We start from the raw sequence: 14,550 nt of genomic DNA on the forward strand, positions 1-14,550 counted from the left end.
AGCTGTAATGACTCCAGTCTCTTCACTACCCTCGCTGGGTTTTTGTTTTTACCTTTCTTGTGAGCGTATTAACTCAGTCTTCAGATGATAAGCTCTGGAAGGCAGGCCTTGGGTCTTCCTCATTCTATTTTCCTATCAGACTCAGCACAGAGTAAGTATATATCTGGTCAGGAAGCTACTGCCTCTGTATTCCTGGGCAATAGGTGGGCCTATGCTGGAAAATAACCAAGCCAGAACAAGCTGAGATCAGTCAACACCAGGTTTTGATAACTTCCGTGTGCAGAGATCTGTGCGGAGACCCAGAGGAAGAAACCAGTAAGTCTTGACCTTAGAGACACTCTGGTCTAGTGGGAACCAAATACATGGGGTTAAAAGCAGTGGCAAGACTTGTTGGAAAATTCAAATGCAAAGAACAAAGGGCAAAGAAGGAAAGAGGGGAGGCCGACACATTCTGGGAAACATCTACACCACAAAGGATATCAGAAAAAAAAAGGAGACCCTCCCTCCCCCTTCTCTCTGGAAACAGTTTAAAAGTTCACTCTCAAGACAGTCCAAAAAAGCAAGAAAATAAATGCTTCCTCTCTTTTGTGGTCCCCTTCTGCCATATCATTTCGCTTACTAGCAAACGTATCACTACTCAGAAGAACAGGATGCTATGGTACAAATTAGAGCAGGACTACCTTTCCAGCAATCAGGGTGGGGAATAAACCGTTTCGCCACCCTTGGGGTCTCTTCCCCTCTACCCAACTGGTGTAGGGATCAAAGGTAGTCAATGACTTTCTTGCTACAATTCTAGAGTTTCAGTGCTAGATAGAACACAGGGCTCAATAAATACTTTGACAGTGACAGTGGCCATTTCTAAAAACGCAGATAATTTAAATTACCAGGCAATCCTGGCAAAGTCACTTGTATTTATTTTGGGAATACATTACTTTTAGAAGTATTGTTTATGTTCCTAATTATATCTACCTTAGCTGATAAAAACAACAGCAGAAAACAAACTTTGATTCATCTAAATGCACACAGAATTATGGGGGAGAAGCATGATGGGAAGCCAGCCGGTCTGTGAACAGACACTTGCGATGGATAATTCACAAAGCTGCTATCCAGCCGCTCCTTGATTCACAAAGCTTTTTTGCATGTATGTTCCACCATCTTGTATCTGCACCAACATTTTTTTCAAATTTAAACTATGAACTGCACCTATCTGCTTGACCACCCTCTAACATCTGATACAGAGCAGAGACAAAGTCAGAAGCAGGGAAATGGCCAGTGAAGAGCCAGAGCCTAATAATTTACTCATCCTGTCCCTGGATAACCACTAAGTTGAATGCATTAGGTCTTACAAACAGTCCAGCAATCATGTCCCACTTCTGGGTCTCATATTCCTAAGTATGTCTTTTCATGTATAGCAGTGGAAAGGGATAAATGATCAACTCTGGATTGTCAGGGACAGGGCAAGAGGAACAAGTCGGGGAGGGTCGGGTCAATTATTCAGTAGTCTAAAATCCCCATTCAGGCCCACTGCATCGCCTCATCCTACCCTCTTTCTCAGCATCTATGTGTTCTCTCCTTTGTGTGTGTGCTATCTGGTTCTGAAGGAGAGTCCCCTAGGTCCCATTCACCCCGCACCTCACCCCACTACCTAACAAAACACAACTCACTTTTCCTTAAGTCCTCACTCATTCTCAATGCCCAGTTAACATCACCGGCAATTGATGGTGTCTACATGAAGTCAATACTATCTAACGGGAAGGGTCCACGGTCTACTGCAAGCTCCTATCAGCCCCCCAGACACCTACACATACATACGTTACATCTCAACTCAATGTATGACCTAAGATGAAACAGGGTAAATATTAATAATAGCTGTGGCCTGTAATGGGAAAGGAATGTCAAAGACAAATTCAGTTGATCTGGATGCTGTATCCCTTCCTCATCAACACCCCCCCACCATTTTCACACTAGTAGCTGCTGTTTCGACCTGTCCAGGAAGTTGGCCCACACTTCCTCCTTCACAAGCAGGAAGTCTGTAGCAGTGTTTGTGCTGTCTTAGAAAACACGTGAAGGCCTCCTCCCCCACCCCCACCCCGTATTCGCTCCAGTTTCCCTCCTCAACCCCATTTCTTAACTCCCTTCCCCACCCCCCCACACCTACCTCCTCTAACTCATCCTTGGCATCCAAACTGGTTGCAAGTAGCAGCCTCCCCCCTCCTGGGGCTCCTGCTCCCGCTCCTCCTCCACCTCCCGCTGCTCCCGAAGCAGCTGCTGCTGCTGCTGCCGCCCCCTTTCCCTTCTGTAACTCCATGGCTGCAGCCGGGAGACGGGAAAAGGCCAGGGAGTGGATGGATGGGAAGTCCTAGAAAGGGGGAATTGGGGATTGCCAGGGACTGGGGGGAAAGAGGGACAAGTGGGGGAGGGGAAAGAAAGGTTCCCTGGCCTCTCCACTCCTCCCTCCTCTCCGAAGGGCCGCTCCCGTGCAGAAGGCAAGGCAGACGGGCCTCCAGGTCCTGCCTCTGGAGTGGCAGTGCTGAGGAAACACCGTTAGCTCTTAAGTATGCTGGGGTAAGGGTCTGCACCCCTACAGGAAGGGTAGGAGAGGCTTCTGTCCTGAAGAAGTGGAAGAGGAGCCCTTTCTGGCTTCTGACCCTAAGAGAAGCAGCGAAAACCCTAAGTTTCTGCCTCAGGAGGTGGGGGAAAGAGGAGTCCTGCCCCTGAAGCATGGGGTAGGAAACCTTCCTGGCTGGTGCCCCAAGGGTTGGGGAGCGAGGTTCCTTTGGTTCCGGCCCCCAGGAGTGAGGGTGAGGCAGTAAGCGCTATAGGAGGACCAGCTTCTCCCTACACCACACAGACGCGGCCATGGTGGAAGGGCTGGGGGTGGGAAGACCGAGGGCGACGGCGGGGGAGGGGGAGGAATCGTGGAGGCCCGCGCCGGAAGTGAGCAGTCGCGGTCCCTGGCCTCCGCCAATAGCGGCTTCCGCGGTGACGCTGAGTCTCGAAGGGGTAGGCCGACGGCGGCCCGCTGGCCTTTTCCCGGGCTGCCAATGGTATTGAGCAGAAGAGAGACCGGCCTGATGGACAACCGGTGTGCCCAATAGCATCCCTCCTTTGCACTCGGGGGGCGGGACGGAACTACTTCCCGGAGGTGGGGCGGCTGTGAGAGATTATCAGGAAGGAGAGAGGCTGCGCCTGCGTGTATTAAAGCGCGTGCGCGGCGCTGGCCTCCGCCCTCTTTTCCTCCCTTATTCGGAAGCTCGGGTGGGTACGGGAGCCCGGCGCTGTTTCTAGGTAGCTTTGGGAAACCCGAAGACTAGCTACGAATTGATAGTGCATTCAGTATCAATTCGTAGGAAGTGGAGCCCTAACCCTTAAGCAGTCCCAGAGCAAGTGTCATCGGATGGTGTGCAGCCAGCTCCCGGAGCTAAGAGTACGTCACACAAGCCAGTGTATGCGTTCATGCAAATGCACTTATCAGCCGGACGTTGCCAAAAAAAAAAAAAAAAAAAGTTCATGGACCCACCTGTGTACTAGAATCGTGCACTGATTCATTAGAATCGTGCATGGATTCATTATTAGAAAGGCTTCTGGAAGCCCTATATTGTCCTCCTGCCTTATCTGTGATCGTGTCAGCATTTGCTCCCAGAAGCCCAGTGTGGAAGCTTGTTTTTGACATTCATTATTTTCCTCCCGTATTCAGTCACTAAAGGCTGTTTGATTTTTTTTCTTAGAAATGTCACTGGTGGCTTCCCTGGTGGTGCAGTGGTTAAGAATCTGTCTGCCAATGCAGGGAACACGGGTTGGAGCCCTGGTCTGGGAAGACCCCACATCCCGCGGAGCAGCTCAGTGCACCAAAACTACCCAGCCTGCGCTCTAGAGCCCACAAGCCACAACTACTGATCCTGCGTGCCACAAGTACTGGAGCCCGCATGCCTACAGCCCGTGCTCTGCAACAAGAGAAGCCACCGCAATAAGCCCGCGCACCTCAATGAAGAGTAGCCCCCGCTCCACGCAACTAGATAAAGACCACACGCAGCAACAGAGACCTAACACAGCCAAAAATTAAAAAAAAAAAAAAAGAAATATCTCTGGAATTTCTTCCTCTCTAGCCTATATATGTGTATATATATATATATATATATATATGTATATATATATATATATATATATATGGTATATCTTTAGGGGTTACAATGGATTCTAATCCATTCAACATTCTGCCACTTCTCTAATCTTACTAAACTACCCTCTCAGGCACTTTCTAAATTTCCCAAATCCTTAGTAAACCTATCTGACTCATCCCTACCTAATCAATATAGTCTCCCAAGACCTTAAATTCCTATCATTTAAAAAAAAACAATGCCAATAATAAAAACTCATAACAATTCAAATATTAAAGTTGAAGTGAACCTTCTTTTTTCCTTTTCACCCCTCCAGTCTTACTTCTCTTGAGTCATCAGTGTCACTAATTTGTTGTATATCTTTCCCTACTTTTTCAAACATGCATAAACACATATCCACAGTTTATTTCTTTGGTTGTTTTCATTTGGTTTTTAGCAAAAATAAAATCATGTTTTACAATTTCTTGCTTCTTGCTCAATTAACATTTATATCCTGGCAATTTTTTCCCCAAAATCAAAACATGGAAATCTACTTTATTCTATTTAACAACCTCAAAATATTCTCCTCCTCTCCTCTGAAGAAATTGAGCTCTTCCCTGATCCTGCCCCCACCTAGTTGATTGCTAGAACAAAAGACCTTCCATTTGTCAAAATCTACCCTGTGTTGAAGGTAATTGAGATTACAAATAGAAAGTTTTTTTTTGGAGGCAGGGGAAACTATAGTTATCATTAATAAGAATCAAATAATAAGGCCCTAGAATCAAGAAAAAATAAAAAGACTCACAGTGCTGCAGAAAGTTCCTCCATCAGGGAGAAAAACAACCCAATGCCTAATAATCCTGAGAGGCTTTTGGGTTGTGATAATGGAGGATTTCTCCCTACCTCAGACAGAATGATGAATTAAAGAAAGGATCTGGGTAAAGACTAAAAAGGCATGCTTATAAAATACACAGAAAAACATAAAGCTGAGACTACTAGCTAATAGACTGGATTGCCAGATTGCACTGAAAAGGTTGTTAATGAGATTAGGGAATGAACTGAACAAGAAGATATTTAATAATGAAAAATGTGCTTATTTACATGCCTAGGCCTTATACTATTGGGTTAAAAGCCAAAAAGTGCTTTTGGTTTTTAAGTAAAAATAAAAGACACATTTTTAATTTTTCATCAAGAACTTTATTGAACAATGTATTCACCGTTTTGTTCCACTAACTTCTGCCATTTTTCAGGCAGCTTCATAATTCCATCTTCCCAAAACTTTTTATCTTTTTGAGCAAAGAACTGTTCCAAGTGCCTTTTACAGTCTTCCAGGGAATTGAAATTTTTTCCACTAAGAGAATTTTGTAAAGACTGAAATAAATGAAAATCTGAAGGTGCAATGCCTGGTGAATATGGTGGATGAATCAGAACTTCCCAGCCAAGCTGTAACAGTTTTTGCCTGGTCATCAAAGAAACATGCGGTCTTGTGTTATCCTGATGGAAGAGTATGCGTTTTCTGTTGGCTAATTCCGGACACTTTTTGTCGAGTCCTGCTTTCAGTTGGTCTAATTGGGAGCAGTACTTGTTGGAATTAACCGTTTGATCTTCCAGAAGGAGCTCATAATGGAGGACTCCCTTCCAATCCCACCATATACACACCATCACCTTCTTTGGATGAAGACCAGCCTTTGGTGTGGTTGGTGGTGGTTCCTTTCACTTGCCCCACGATCTTTTCTGTTTCACATTCTTGTACAGTATCCACTTTTCATCGCCCGTCACAATTTGTTTTAAAAACGGAACGTTTTCGTTACGTTTAAGTAGAAAATCGCATGCGGAAATATGGTCAAGAAGGTTTTTTTTGTTTAACTTATGTTGACCCAAACATCAAAGTGATGAATATAACCAAGATGGTGCAAATGATTTTCAAGGCTTGACTTGGATATTTTGAGTATGTTGGCTATCTCCCGCGTGGTATAACGTTGACTGTTGTCAATTAATGTCTCGATCTGATCGCTATCAACTTCAACTGGTCTACCCGATTGTGGAGCATCGTCCAGCGAGAATCTCCAGCACGAAACTTTGCAAACCACTTTTGACACGTTCGATCAGTCACAGCACCTTCTCCATATACTGCACACATTTTTTGCATTTCAGTTGCGTTTCTACCTTTCTTGAAATAATAAAGCATAATATGCCGAAAATGTTGCTTTTGTTCTTCCATCGTCAATATTAAAATGGCTACATAAAAATTCACCAATTTTGATAAGTCTTTTTTTAAATGCAGACTGATATGACAGCTGTCACATACAATCTAACAAAATCGTTTCGAATGAAGTTAAAGACAACTAAGTGCTACTAGAGCCATCTTACGGAAAAAAATGGAATGAGCCTTTTGGCCAACCCAATAGAAAGGATTTAAAACAAACAGGGATAAATGTGAGTTCCTGAAATTAATATTAAAAAATTAGTGAAGGGCTTCCCTGGTGGCGCAGTGGTTGAGAGTCCTCCTGCCGATGCAGGGGACACGGATTCGTGCCCCGGTCCGGGAAGATCCCACATGCCGCGGAGCGGCTGGGCCCATGAGCCATGGCCACTGAGCCTGCTCGTCCGGAGCCTGTGCTCCGCAACGGGAGAGGCCACAACAGTGAGAGGCCCGCGTACCGCCCCCCACCAAAAAAAGAAAAAAAAAAGCATTATGACATTGAATTTGGCAATGGATTCTCAGATATAATACCAAAAGCATGAACAAAAAAAGTAAAAAGAAATAAACTGGGCTTCATTAAAATTTAAAACTTTTGTACATCAAAGGATATTATCGAGAAAGTTAAAAGACAACCCATAGAAAGGGAGAAAATATTTTCATGTCATATGAGGGTTTAATGTCCAGAATATATAAAGAACTCCTAAAACTCAAAAACAAACCACCCAATTAGAAAATGGGCAGAGGACTTGAATAGATGTTTGCCCAAAGAAGATATACAAATGGCCAATAAGCACATGCAAAGATGGTCAACATCATTAGTAATAAGAGAAATACAAAGCAAATGCATGTTACAACATGGATGAACCTTAAAAACAATATGTTAAGTGAAGTAATCCAGACGGGAAAGGATAATTATTGCATGATTCCAGTTATATGAAACATCTACAATAGACAAATTCATAAAAATAGAAAGTAGATTAGAGGTTACCAGGGGTTAGGGGAGGTGGGAATGGGAAATCATTGTTTAGTGGTTATAGACTTTCTTTTTGAGGTGATGAATACATTTTGGGAATAATGTTGATGGTTATACAACATTGTGAATGTAATTAATGTCACTGACTTACACACTTAAAAATGGTTAAAATGGCAAATTTTGTGTTGCATGTATTTTACCACAGTAAAAAATAATTTTAAAAAACTACAATGAAAAAAATCACCATTTGACAAAAATTATAGTAATAATGATTTAAGCAAGAATCAGAGAAACCCAAATTGAGAGACATTCTAAAACATAACTGCCCTGTCCAAAATGTTAAGGTCATTTAGACCTAACACTGAAGGACTCTTCTAGATTAAAAAATACCGAGACATGACAACTATATGTAATGTGTGATCTTGGACTGGATCTTGGACTGAAAAAAAAAATGTTTTCTATAATGTACATTATTGGAACAATTGGAAATTTGAAAACATGCTATAGACTAGATAGAAGTACATTTCCTGATTTTGACAAATAACTAATGGTTATGTAAGAGAATGTCGTATATAATTTATACGTATCTAAAATAATATATTAATATGTATATTTATACTTATATATATAAAATCCTATCCCTTTATGTTATAGATATATAGATGTATACAGATAGGTAGATAGAAAGGGAGAAAAAGAGAATGATAAAGAAAATGTGGTAAAATGTTAATGGGTAAATCTAGTTGAAGGGTGTACAGAAGTTCTTTGTACCCTTCTTGCAACAGTTCTGTAAATTAAAAATTACTTCAATTTTTTAAAATTTCAAAGAGAAACTTATGAGATATCACAAAACACTTACGAGAATGAAAAGACTGACAATACCAAGTGTTGGTGAGGATGTCCAGTGATTGGCACTATCATACACTGCTGGATGGTGTGGAAATTAGTCTAATTACTTTAGTAAACCATTGAACAGTATCTACCAAAGTTAAACAGTTGCCTGTCCCAGGACATAATTGTTCCACTCTAAGTTTACAGCCAAGAGAAATTAGTGTATGTGTCCACTAAAAGGCATGTATAAGAAAGTTCATAGGACTTCCCTGGTGGTCCAGTGGTTAAGACTCTCCGCTTCCACTGTGGGGGGGGGGGGGGGCGGGGCGTGTTTTATCCCTGATCAGGGAAGTTCCACATGCCAAGTGGTGTGGCCAGTAGCATTATTTATTACAGCAAAAAACTAGAAACAATTGTGAACCTAAAACTACTCTAAAAAATAGTCTTTTTAAAAAAAAACTAGAAATAATCCAAAAGTCCATCAACAATAGAAAGGATATAGAAAGGAATAAAAGATATTATATATATATTCATATATACATGAATCACTTTGCTGAAATCACACCTTAACTAACACAACATTGTCAGTCAACTATGCTTCAGTCAAAAAAACAAAAAGGGCTTTCCTGGTGGCGCAGTGGTTGAGAGTCCGCCTGCCGATGCAGGGAACACGGGTTCGTGCCCCGGACCAGGAAGATCCCACATGCCGCGGAGCGGCTAGGCCAGTGAGCCATGGCCGCTGAGCCTGCGCGTCCGGAGCCTATACTCCATAATGGGAGAGGCCACAACAGTGGCCTTTTTTTTCCGCGTACCGAAAAAAAAAAAAAAAAAAAAAAAAGATAAATAACAAGGTTCTACTGTATAGCACAGGGAACTATATTCAATATCTTGTAATAAAGCATAATGGAAAAAAAAGATAGTTATTTTTCTAGGTTTTGGTATGTTTGGAAGCTTTTCAAAATTTTAAATTTGTTGTAATTTATCTTCACATTCTAATTAAATATTTCATACCTAATTTTGTATTCTCTTTTTTTAATTTTTCATTTATTTATTTTATTGATTTTTTTTTTTGGCTGCATTGGGTCTTTGTTGCTGCGCGCGGGCTTTCTCTAGTTGAGGTGAGTCAGGGCTACTCTTCATTGCGGTGCACAGGGGCTTCTTTTGTTGCAGAGTATGGGCTCTAGGCGCACAGGCTTCAAGGGCTCTAGAGCACAGGCTCAGTAGCTGTGGTGCGTGGGCTTAGCTGCTCCACGGCATGTGGGATCTTCCCGGGCCAGGGCTCGAACCTGTGTCCCTTGCATGGCAGGCGGATTCTTAACCACTGCACCACCGGGGAAGCCCTATACTCTCTTTCTCAAAGAGGACCTACCAGATTGTATAAACTTCAAGCCCCACAAAACCTGGATCCATCCTGGCTGGGGGCCAGCTGGAGAGGGACTCTGAGGAGACAGTAAGCCTGTCTAATGAGTATTTAGGTAGAAACACTGTGCTCTTAGTGACATAACCCTCCTCTTCTTCATCTCTTATATGAAATCTTTAGTAAAATGGGTATTTTTCACTTTAAAATTTAACAGAGTACAAGGTGGGAGAGACTTGGATTAACAGCAGCAATGTGAGAAAAACTGTGGAGGTGGGGGAAGGGAGAGGTATGTGTGACCACAAGTTCCATAATAGCCCATTGTGTGACAGAGGCAAGGAGGTGAGAGTTGCCTGATCTCTGTACTCCTCAGACTGCACCTGGATGATTCTGCTCCTGACAGGGAGGCAGGCTGTCAAAGGGAGGTTGACGAACCAGGTGAACCCACAGGAGCTCACCCAGAATGGTACAGAGTTTGCAGTCAGATCTTAGAGAAATCTCTAAAGAAACTAGTGATGTTATATGGCTAAGACTCCAATATGGGGCGGGGGGGGGGGAGTCGGGGAAATGCGGGGAGGCGGTGGAGGGGTTAGCTGTTGTTGGAAGAGAGAGGAGACTTTACAGAGCTAGGAATGGCAGTGGTAGGGCCAGTGGAAGAGGTAGTAAGAGGCAGATTGGCCTTTCCATAAACATAAAGGGAATTTGTATTAAATACCCAATATCAAACAATTTTTTTTTTTTTTTTGCGGTACGCGGGCCTCTCACTGCTGTGGCCTCTCCCGTTGCAGAGCACAGGCTCCGGATGCGCAGGCTCAGCGGCCATGGTCCACGGGCCCAGCCGCTCCGCGGCATGTGGGATCTTCCCGGACCAGGGCACGAACCCGTGTCCCCTGCACCGGCAGGCGGACTCTCAACCACTGAGCCACCAGGGACGCCCCCCAAACAATTTTTAATTCATATTGGAATGATGTTCATCAAATGTTAACAATAACTATTCAATGGCAGAATTTTAATTGTCAGGCGGATTCTTAACCACTGAACCATGATGGCTTTTTCATATGACAAGGCACAATCTTCTCTGTACCTCTTTATAGAAGTGTGTGTCATTTCTAGAAAACAGTAAAGTCACAAGTTTTTGTTTTTTGGGTTTTTTTGGTGGCGCTTGTGGGATCCTAGTTCTCCGACCGACCAGGGAAGTCAAGTCCTAACCACTGGACGGCCAGGGAATTCCCATCACACTAGTCTTTTTTTTTTTTTAAATCTCTATTAGCTATAGGTGGTCTGCAAAGTCTCAATTCAGCTACTGGAATACCTCTACCCTTGCTTCTTCTTTCAACTGTCACACAAGTGGATTTATCAGACAAGCTCGTCCTGAGCATCACAATTTATATAAAAACTCAGCTCCAGGCTCAGCAAAACAAAGGACCCGGGACTTCCCTGGTGGCACAGTGGTTAAGAATCTGCCTGCCAATGCGGGGGACACGGGTTCGAGCCCTGGCCCCGGAAGATCCCACATGCTGTGGAGCAGCTGAGCCCCTGTGCCACAACTGCTGAGCAGCCCCCGCTCGCCATAACTAGAGAAAGCCCGCACACAGCAACGAAGACCCAATGCAGCCAAGGATAAATAAATAAAAATAAATCAAAAAAAACAAAACAAAGGACCCTTCATCCAACAAGATGTGCCTTCCTTAGGTGGCAGCTGAAGGAGAATGAGCATGCTTCCCTGTCCATAAACAAAGATGATTTCCTCAAAAGCAATTCTGATGATAGAAATATCTCCATCTTCTTATATCAGGAAGAACATTCTAATTACAGCTGTTCAAAAATAGAATGGTCTTAGTTCCAAGTCCCTGAAAGTTTTCCAATAGAACATGGAAGTTACACAGATGTTTTTAAAAGGATTTCAGCCCTGGATAAGCGGTTGGAGTGCATAACCCCTAGTTTTTCTTCTAAGATTTTTAGATCTTACCTCTCATTGAGGGGTCTAATCATGTGCTGCATTTTGCTTCCAACTGTTCCCTGGACATCAGGAACTCCTTACATCTAGCATAATGGTTTGCATAATGTAGACTCTTAATAACACTAGTAAACAACTAGTTCTTACTACCTGCCCTTCAGTGTTCTAAGCATGTAGTGGGAAAAACCTCTTATAATCCTCCAGGCAACCCTGTGGGGTAGGTCTTATTATGACCATTCCCGTGTTAGAGCAGAAAACTGAGGCTTAGAGAAGTTGAGAAATTTGCCCAAAGCCACATGGATTATAGGTGGCAGGGCTGGGTTTGAATCCAGAGTTAGTCTCTTACCCAGCATCACACTGCCTCTCACTTGATAGACGTTTGAAATTACTCCAGTTCTGAATACTGAGATGTGGAATTTTGGCCTGGTTCTGGCCTGCTGGGAGTTTGGTGGGCTGAGAAAACATAAGCCAACCTGATCATAGGACATTATCAGCAGTGAAGGTATGCCATATGCAGTCCACATTTGAAAGCCAAAGGCAGAGAGTAACAGTGGGATGTCTGTATCAAGTCCAGAAGGGGTACCACAGTGATTAACAGATGTATTTGGTTATGGAATCTTTGCTATGGAAAGGTTCTTAAAGGGCAATCAGCCCACCTACCCACTCACTGGTACAACATGTGTGATAGGGAACTGGGTGGATGGGTTTTTTCCCTATCTGGTCCCACTCACTAAACCTGGAGTTAGCACTATCAGGGTTCCTGCCCCCGCACCTCCTCTCTTCCTATGGCCTCATCATCCTCACCAGTATCCAAATTCATCAGCATCTTGATGGTAAACACCTCACCTGGAATTTTTCTTGTGTTCCAGCTCAATGAGATTAAATCTCCCTGGACAGCATTAGGGTTTTTCTTTATGGTTAATTTACTTATTTTTGTATTTTTACAGCTCTTGCAATTTAATGAAAAAATGACTTTCAGGATGCCAAACCGGCCTCCACTGCTAATTAGATTCCATGGATCTGTCCTCAAAGGTATAAATCATTAAAAAAAAATTATCACTAAATGTACTGTTATGATAAATAAATTACCCAAGCTCTTTGATATAGAGAAAAGAGGGGGTAGGGGGAGGATATTTGTCTCCTTCTATCAGCTTTTTTTTTTTTTTCTGGGTTCCAGCCTTGCACAGGGCTGGTTCCCTCTGCACACTCTCTACAGTGGGCCCTCCTACCCACAGCTGGACCACAGCTGGGCCCTCCTACCTCAGCTGCACTCCCTGCCCTTCCCTTCCAATGGTGTCATGTGGGCTGATGAGATAATGTATGTGAAAGCCTTTGTCAACTGCAAGGCACAATCGAATGCCAATGATTACTGTTGTTATTATTCTTATCATACTCCAGGGAAACCCTGTTGCCCCCCACCCTCCCAGACCTACGCAGGACAGCCTGGGACACTCAGCGAGGCTAGACAGCCCCTCCCACGTGGGCGGAGGTTCTGGCGCAAATCCGTCTCCCTGGCTAGCAGGAGGGGCGCTACTGCTACCCTCAGAACACCGCCCCCCACCCCAGCCCCCCACACCTCCCCTCAGTAATGGCTTTCCCAGTCCTTCCTGGCTTCGGGGGCCTTCCTCCGGAAGGAAATCTCCTCAGTTCCAGTGAAAGTTCTTGAGCTGCTGAAGTCATCGACTCCTTGGGCCTCTCCTCACGCCCACTCCCTCAGCCCCCTCCCCTCCAAGTGCCCGCAGTGGAGCCAGGCTGCCCCGGAAGGATCTGACCGGCAATTTCCTACAATTGTCTTACTGGGGCTCCTCAGTCAATCAGCTACCCGCCCCTCCTTCCCCACCTTCCCCACCTTCCCCACCTCATCTCTTACAGTCTCCCCTCCCCAAACCCCAGTCTCTCTAGATATCCCAGCCTCCAGCCTGATCTTTTTTTTTTAATTATTATTTTTTAATTTATATTTGGCTGCATTGGGTCTTCGTTGCCATGAGCGGGCTTTCTCTACTTGCGGCGAGGGGGGCTACTCTTTGTTGCGGTGCGCGGGCTTCTCTTGTGGAGCATGGACTTTAGGTGCGCAGGCTTCATTAGTTGTGGCACGCAGGCTCAGTAGTTGTGGCACGCGGGCTCAGTAGTTGTGGCTTGTGGGCTCTAGAGCGCAGGCTCAGTAGTTGTGGCGCACGGGCTTAGTTGCTCCGCAGCATGTGGGATCTTCCTGGACTAGGGCTGGAACCCCTGTCCCCTGCATTGGCAGGCGGATTCTTAACCACTGCGCCACTAGGGAAGTCCCTGATCTGACTTCTTAGGTCCCACAGTTCTCTAGTATTTCTACTCCCTTCTGGGACTGCCACTACCTGCGAGGAGGAATGGGGGCTTGGGAGTCAACATGGCCACCAGGGCCCACCAGGAAGGTGGGTGTGCTGTGGTTACCAAGGCAACCACCCTTCTGTTAGGCCCTCCCAGAGCTATTCATCCCCAGCTGAGGACTTGACTGTGTTAGCTCCTTCTCCCAATAAATCAAATCTGACTGAGGCCAAAAAGGGTGGGAAGAGAGCACAGGACATCAGGAAGGGTCATTAGACAAAGGGAGAACGAATTATCCTTTCTTCACCTCCAGACCACCATTTGTGTATCAGCGCGCCCTGTCCCGAAGGCAGACGTCCAAGCTCTCCATAGCCCGCACCGACCTCCAGTCCCGCTGGGCGCTGGGCGTGGACTCCAGAAAGAGGCTTGGGGAGGTCGCAGGAGGGGCCTGTCTGCACTTGATGGATGGTACTGAAGAAATGTCTGGCACTTTCTTTCCCCATGGGGGAGGTGAAGCTGCAGCCACCTCTCCCCCGCATTCGCATTCCTGCCTGCCTGCTCAGGAAGGGGGTGGGGTGCGTGGCTAGAGCAGGGAAAGGAGGGCCCTTAGCCCAGCTGAGAGTCATGTTGTAAACTATCACTCACATTTGTCCACACTGGTGTGGGGGTGGATGGGCAGGTGGACAATTCCCACATTTCAACTGAGGTCAAAAGGGATCCATATGTTCCCACCTCACCCCTGCTTCTTGGCTCCCAGGCCTCCTGGGGCAGATGCCAGGACTCCCCACTCAGTCCACACTCCTTATAGTCCTACTGTATGCTGGGCATTGGGTA

The 14,550-nt window shown here is 44.9% G+C and overlaps 1 protein-coding gene and 1 long non-coding RNA gene across 5 annotated transcripts in view; one reads left to right on the plus strand and one right to left on the minus strand.

Moving 5' to 3' along the window:
- The window catches only part of INTS3 (integrator complex subunit 3), a 39,210-nt gene extending 36,379 nt beyond the window's left edge, over nucleotides 1-2,831 (minus strand). The window contains exon 1 of one of the 4 annotated variants that reach the window (XM_033858593.2): nucleotides 2,159-2,831. In XM_033858593.2, coding sequence (XP_033714484.1) covers nucleotides 2,159-2,308 — 150 coding nt within the window. In that variant the 5' untranslated portion in view covers nucleotides 2,309-2,831. Of the gene's footprint in view, nucleotides 1-52; nucleotides 479-2,158 lie in introns of those variants that run through there. The other 3 variants (XM_033858594.2, XM_033858598.2, XM_033858605.2) reach the window with 3 other exon arrangements.
- Nucleotides 2,832-3,018: 187 nt separating this feature from the next.
- On the plus strand, nucleotides 3,019-4,578 carry LOC117312673 (uncharacterized). Its single transcript, XR_004527108.2, has 2 exons — nucleotides 3,019-3,427; nucleotides 3,729-4,578. It is a non-coding gene; the product is annotated as an uncharacterized lncRNA (long non-coding RNA).
- The last annotated feature ends 9,972 nt before the right edge of the window (nucleotides 4,579-14,550 follow it).

Source organism: Tursiops truncatus, chromosome 1, assembly GCF_011762595.2.
Source record: "Tursiops truncatus isolate mTurTru1 chromosome 1, mTurTru1.mat.Y, whole genome shotgun sequence".
Lineage (NCBI taxonomy): Eukaryota > Metazoa > Chordata > Mammalia > Artiodactyla > Delphinidae > Tursiops > Tursiops truncatus.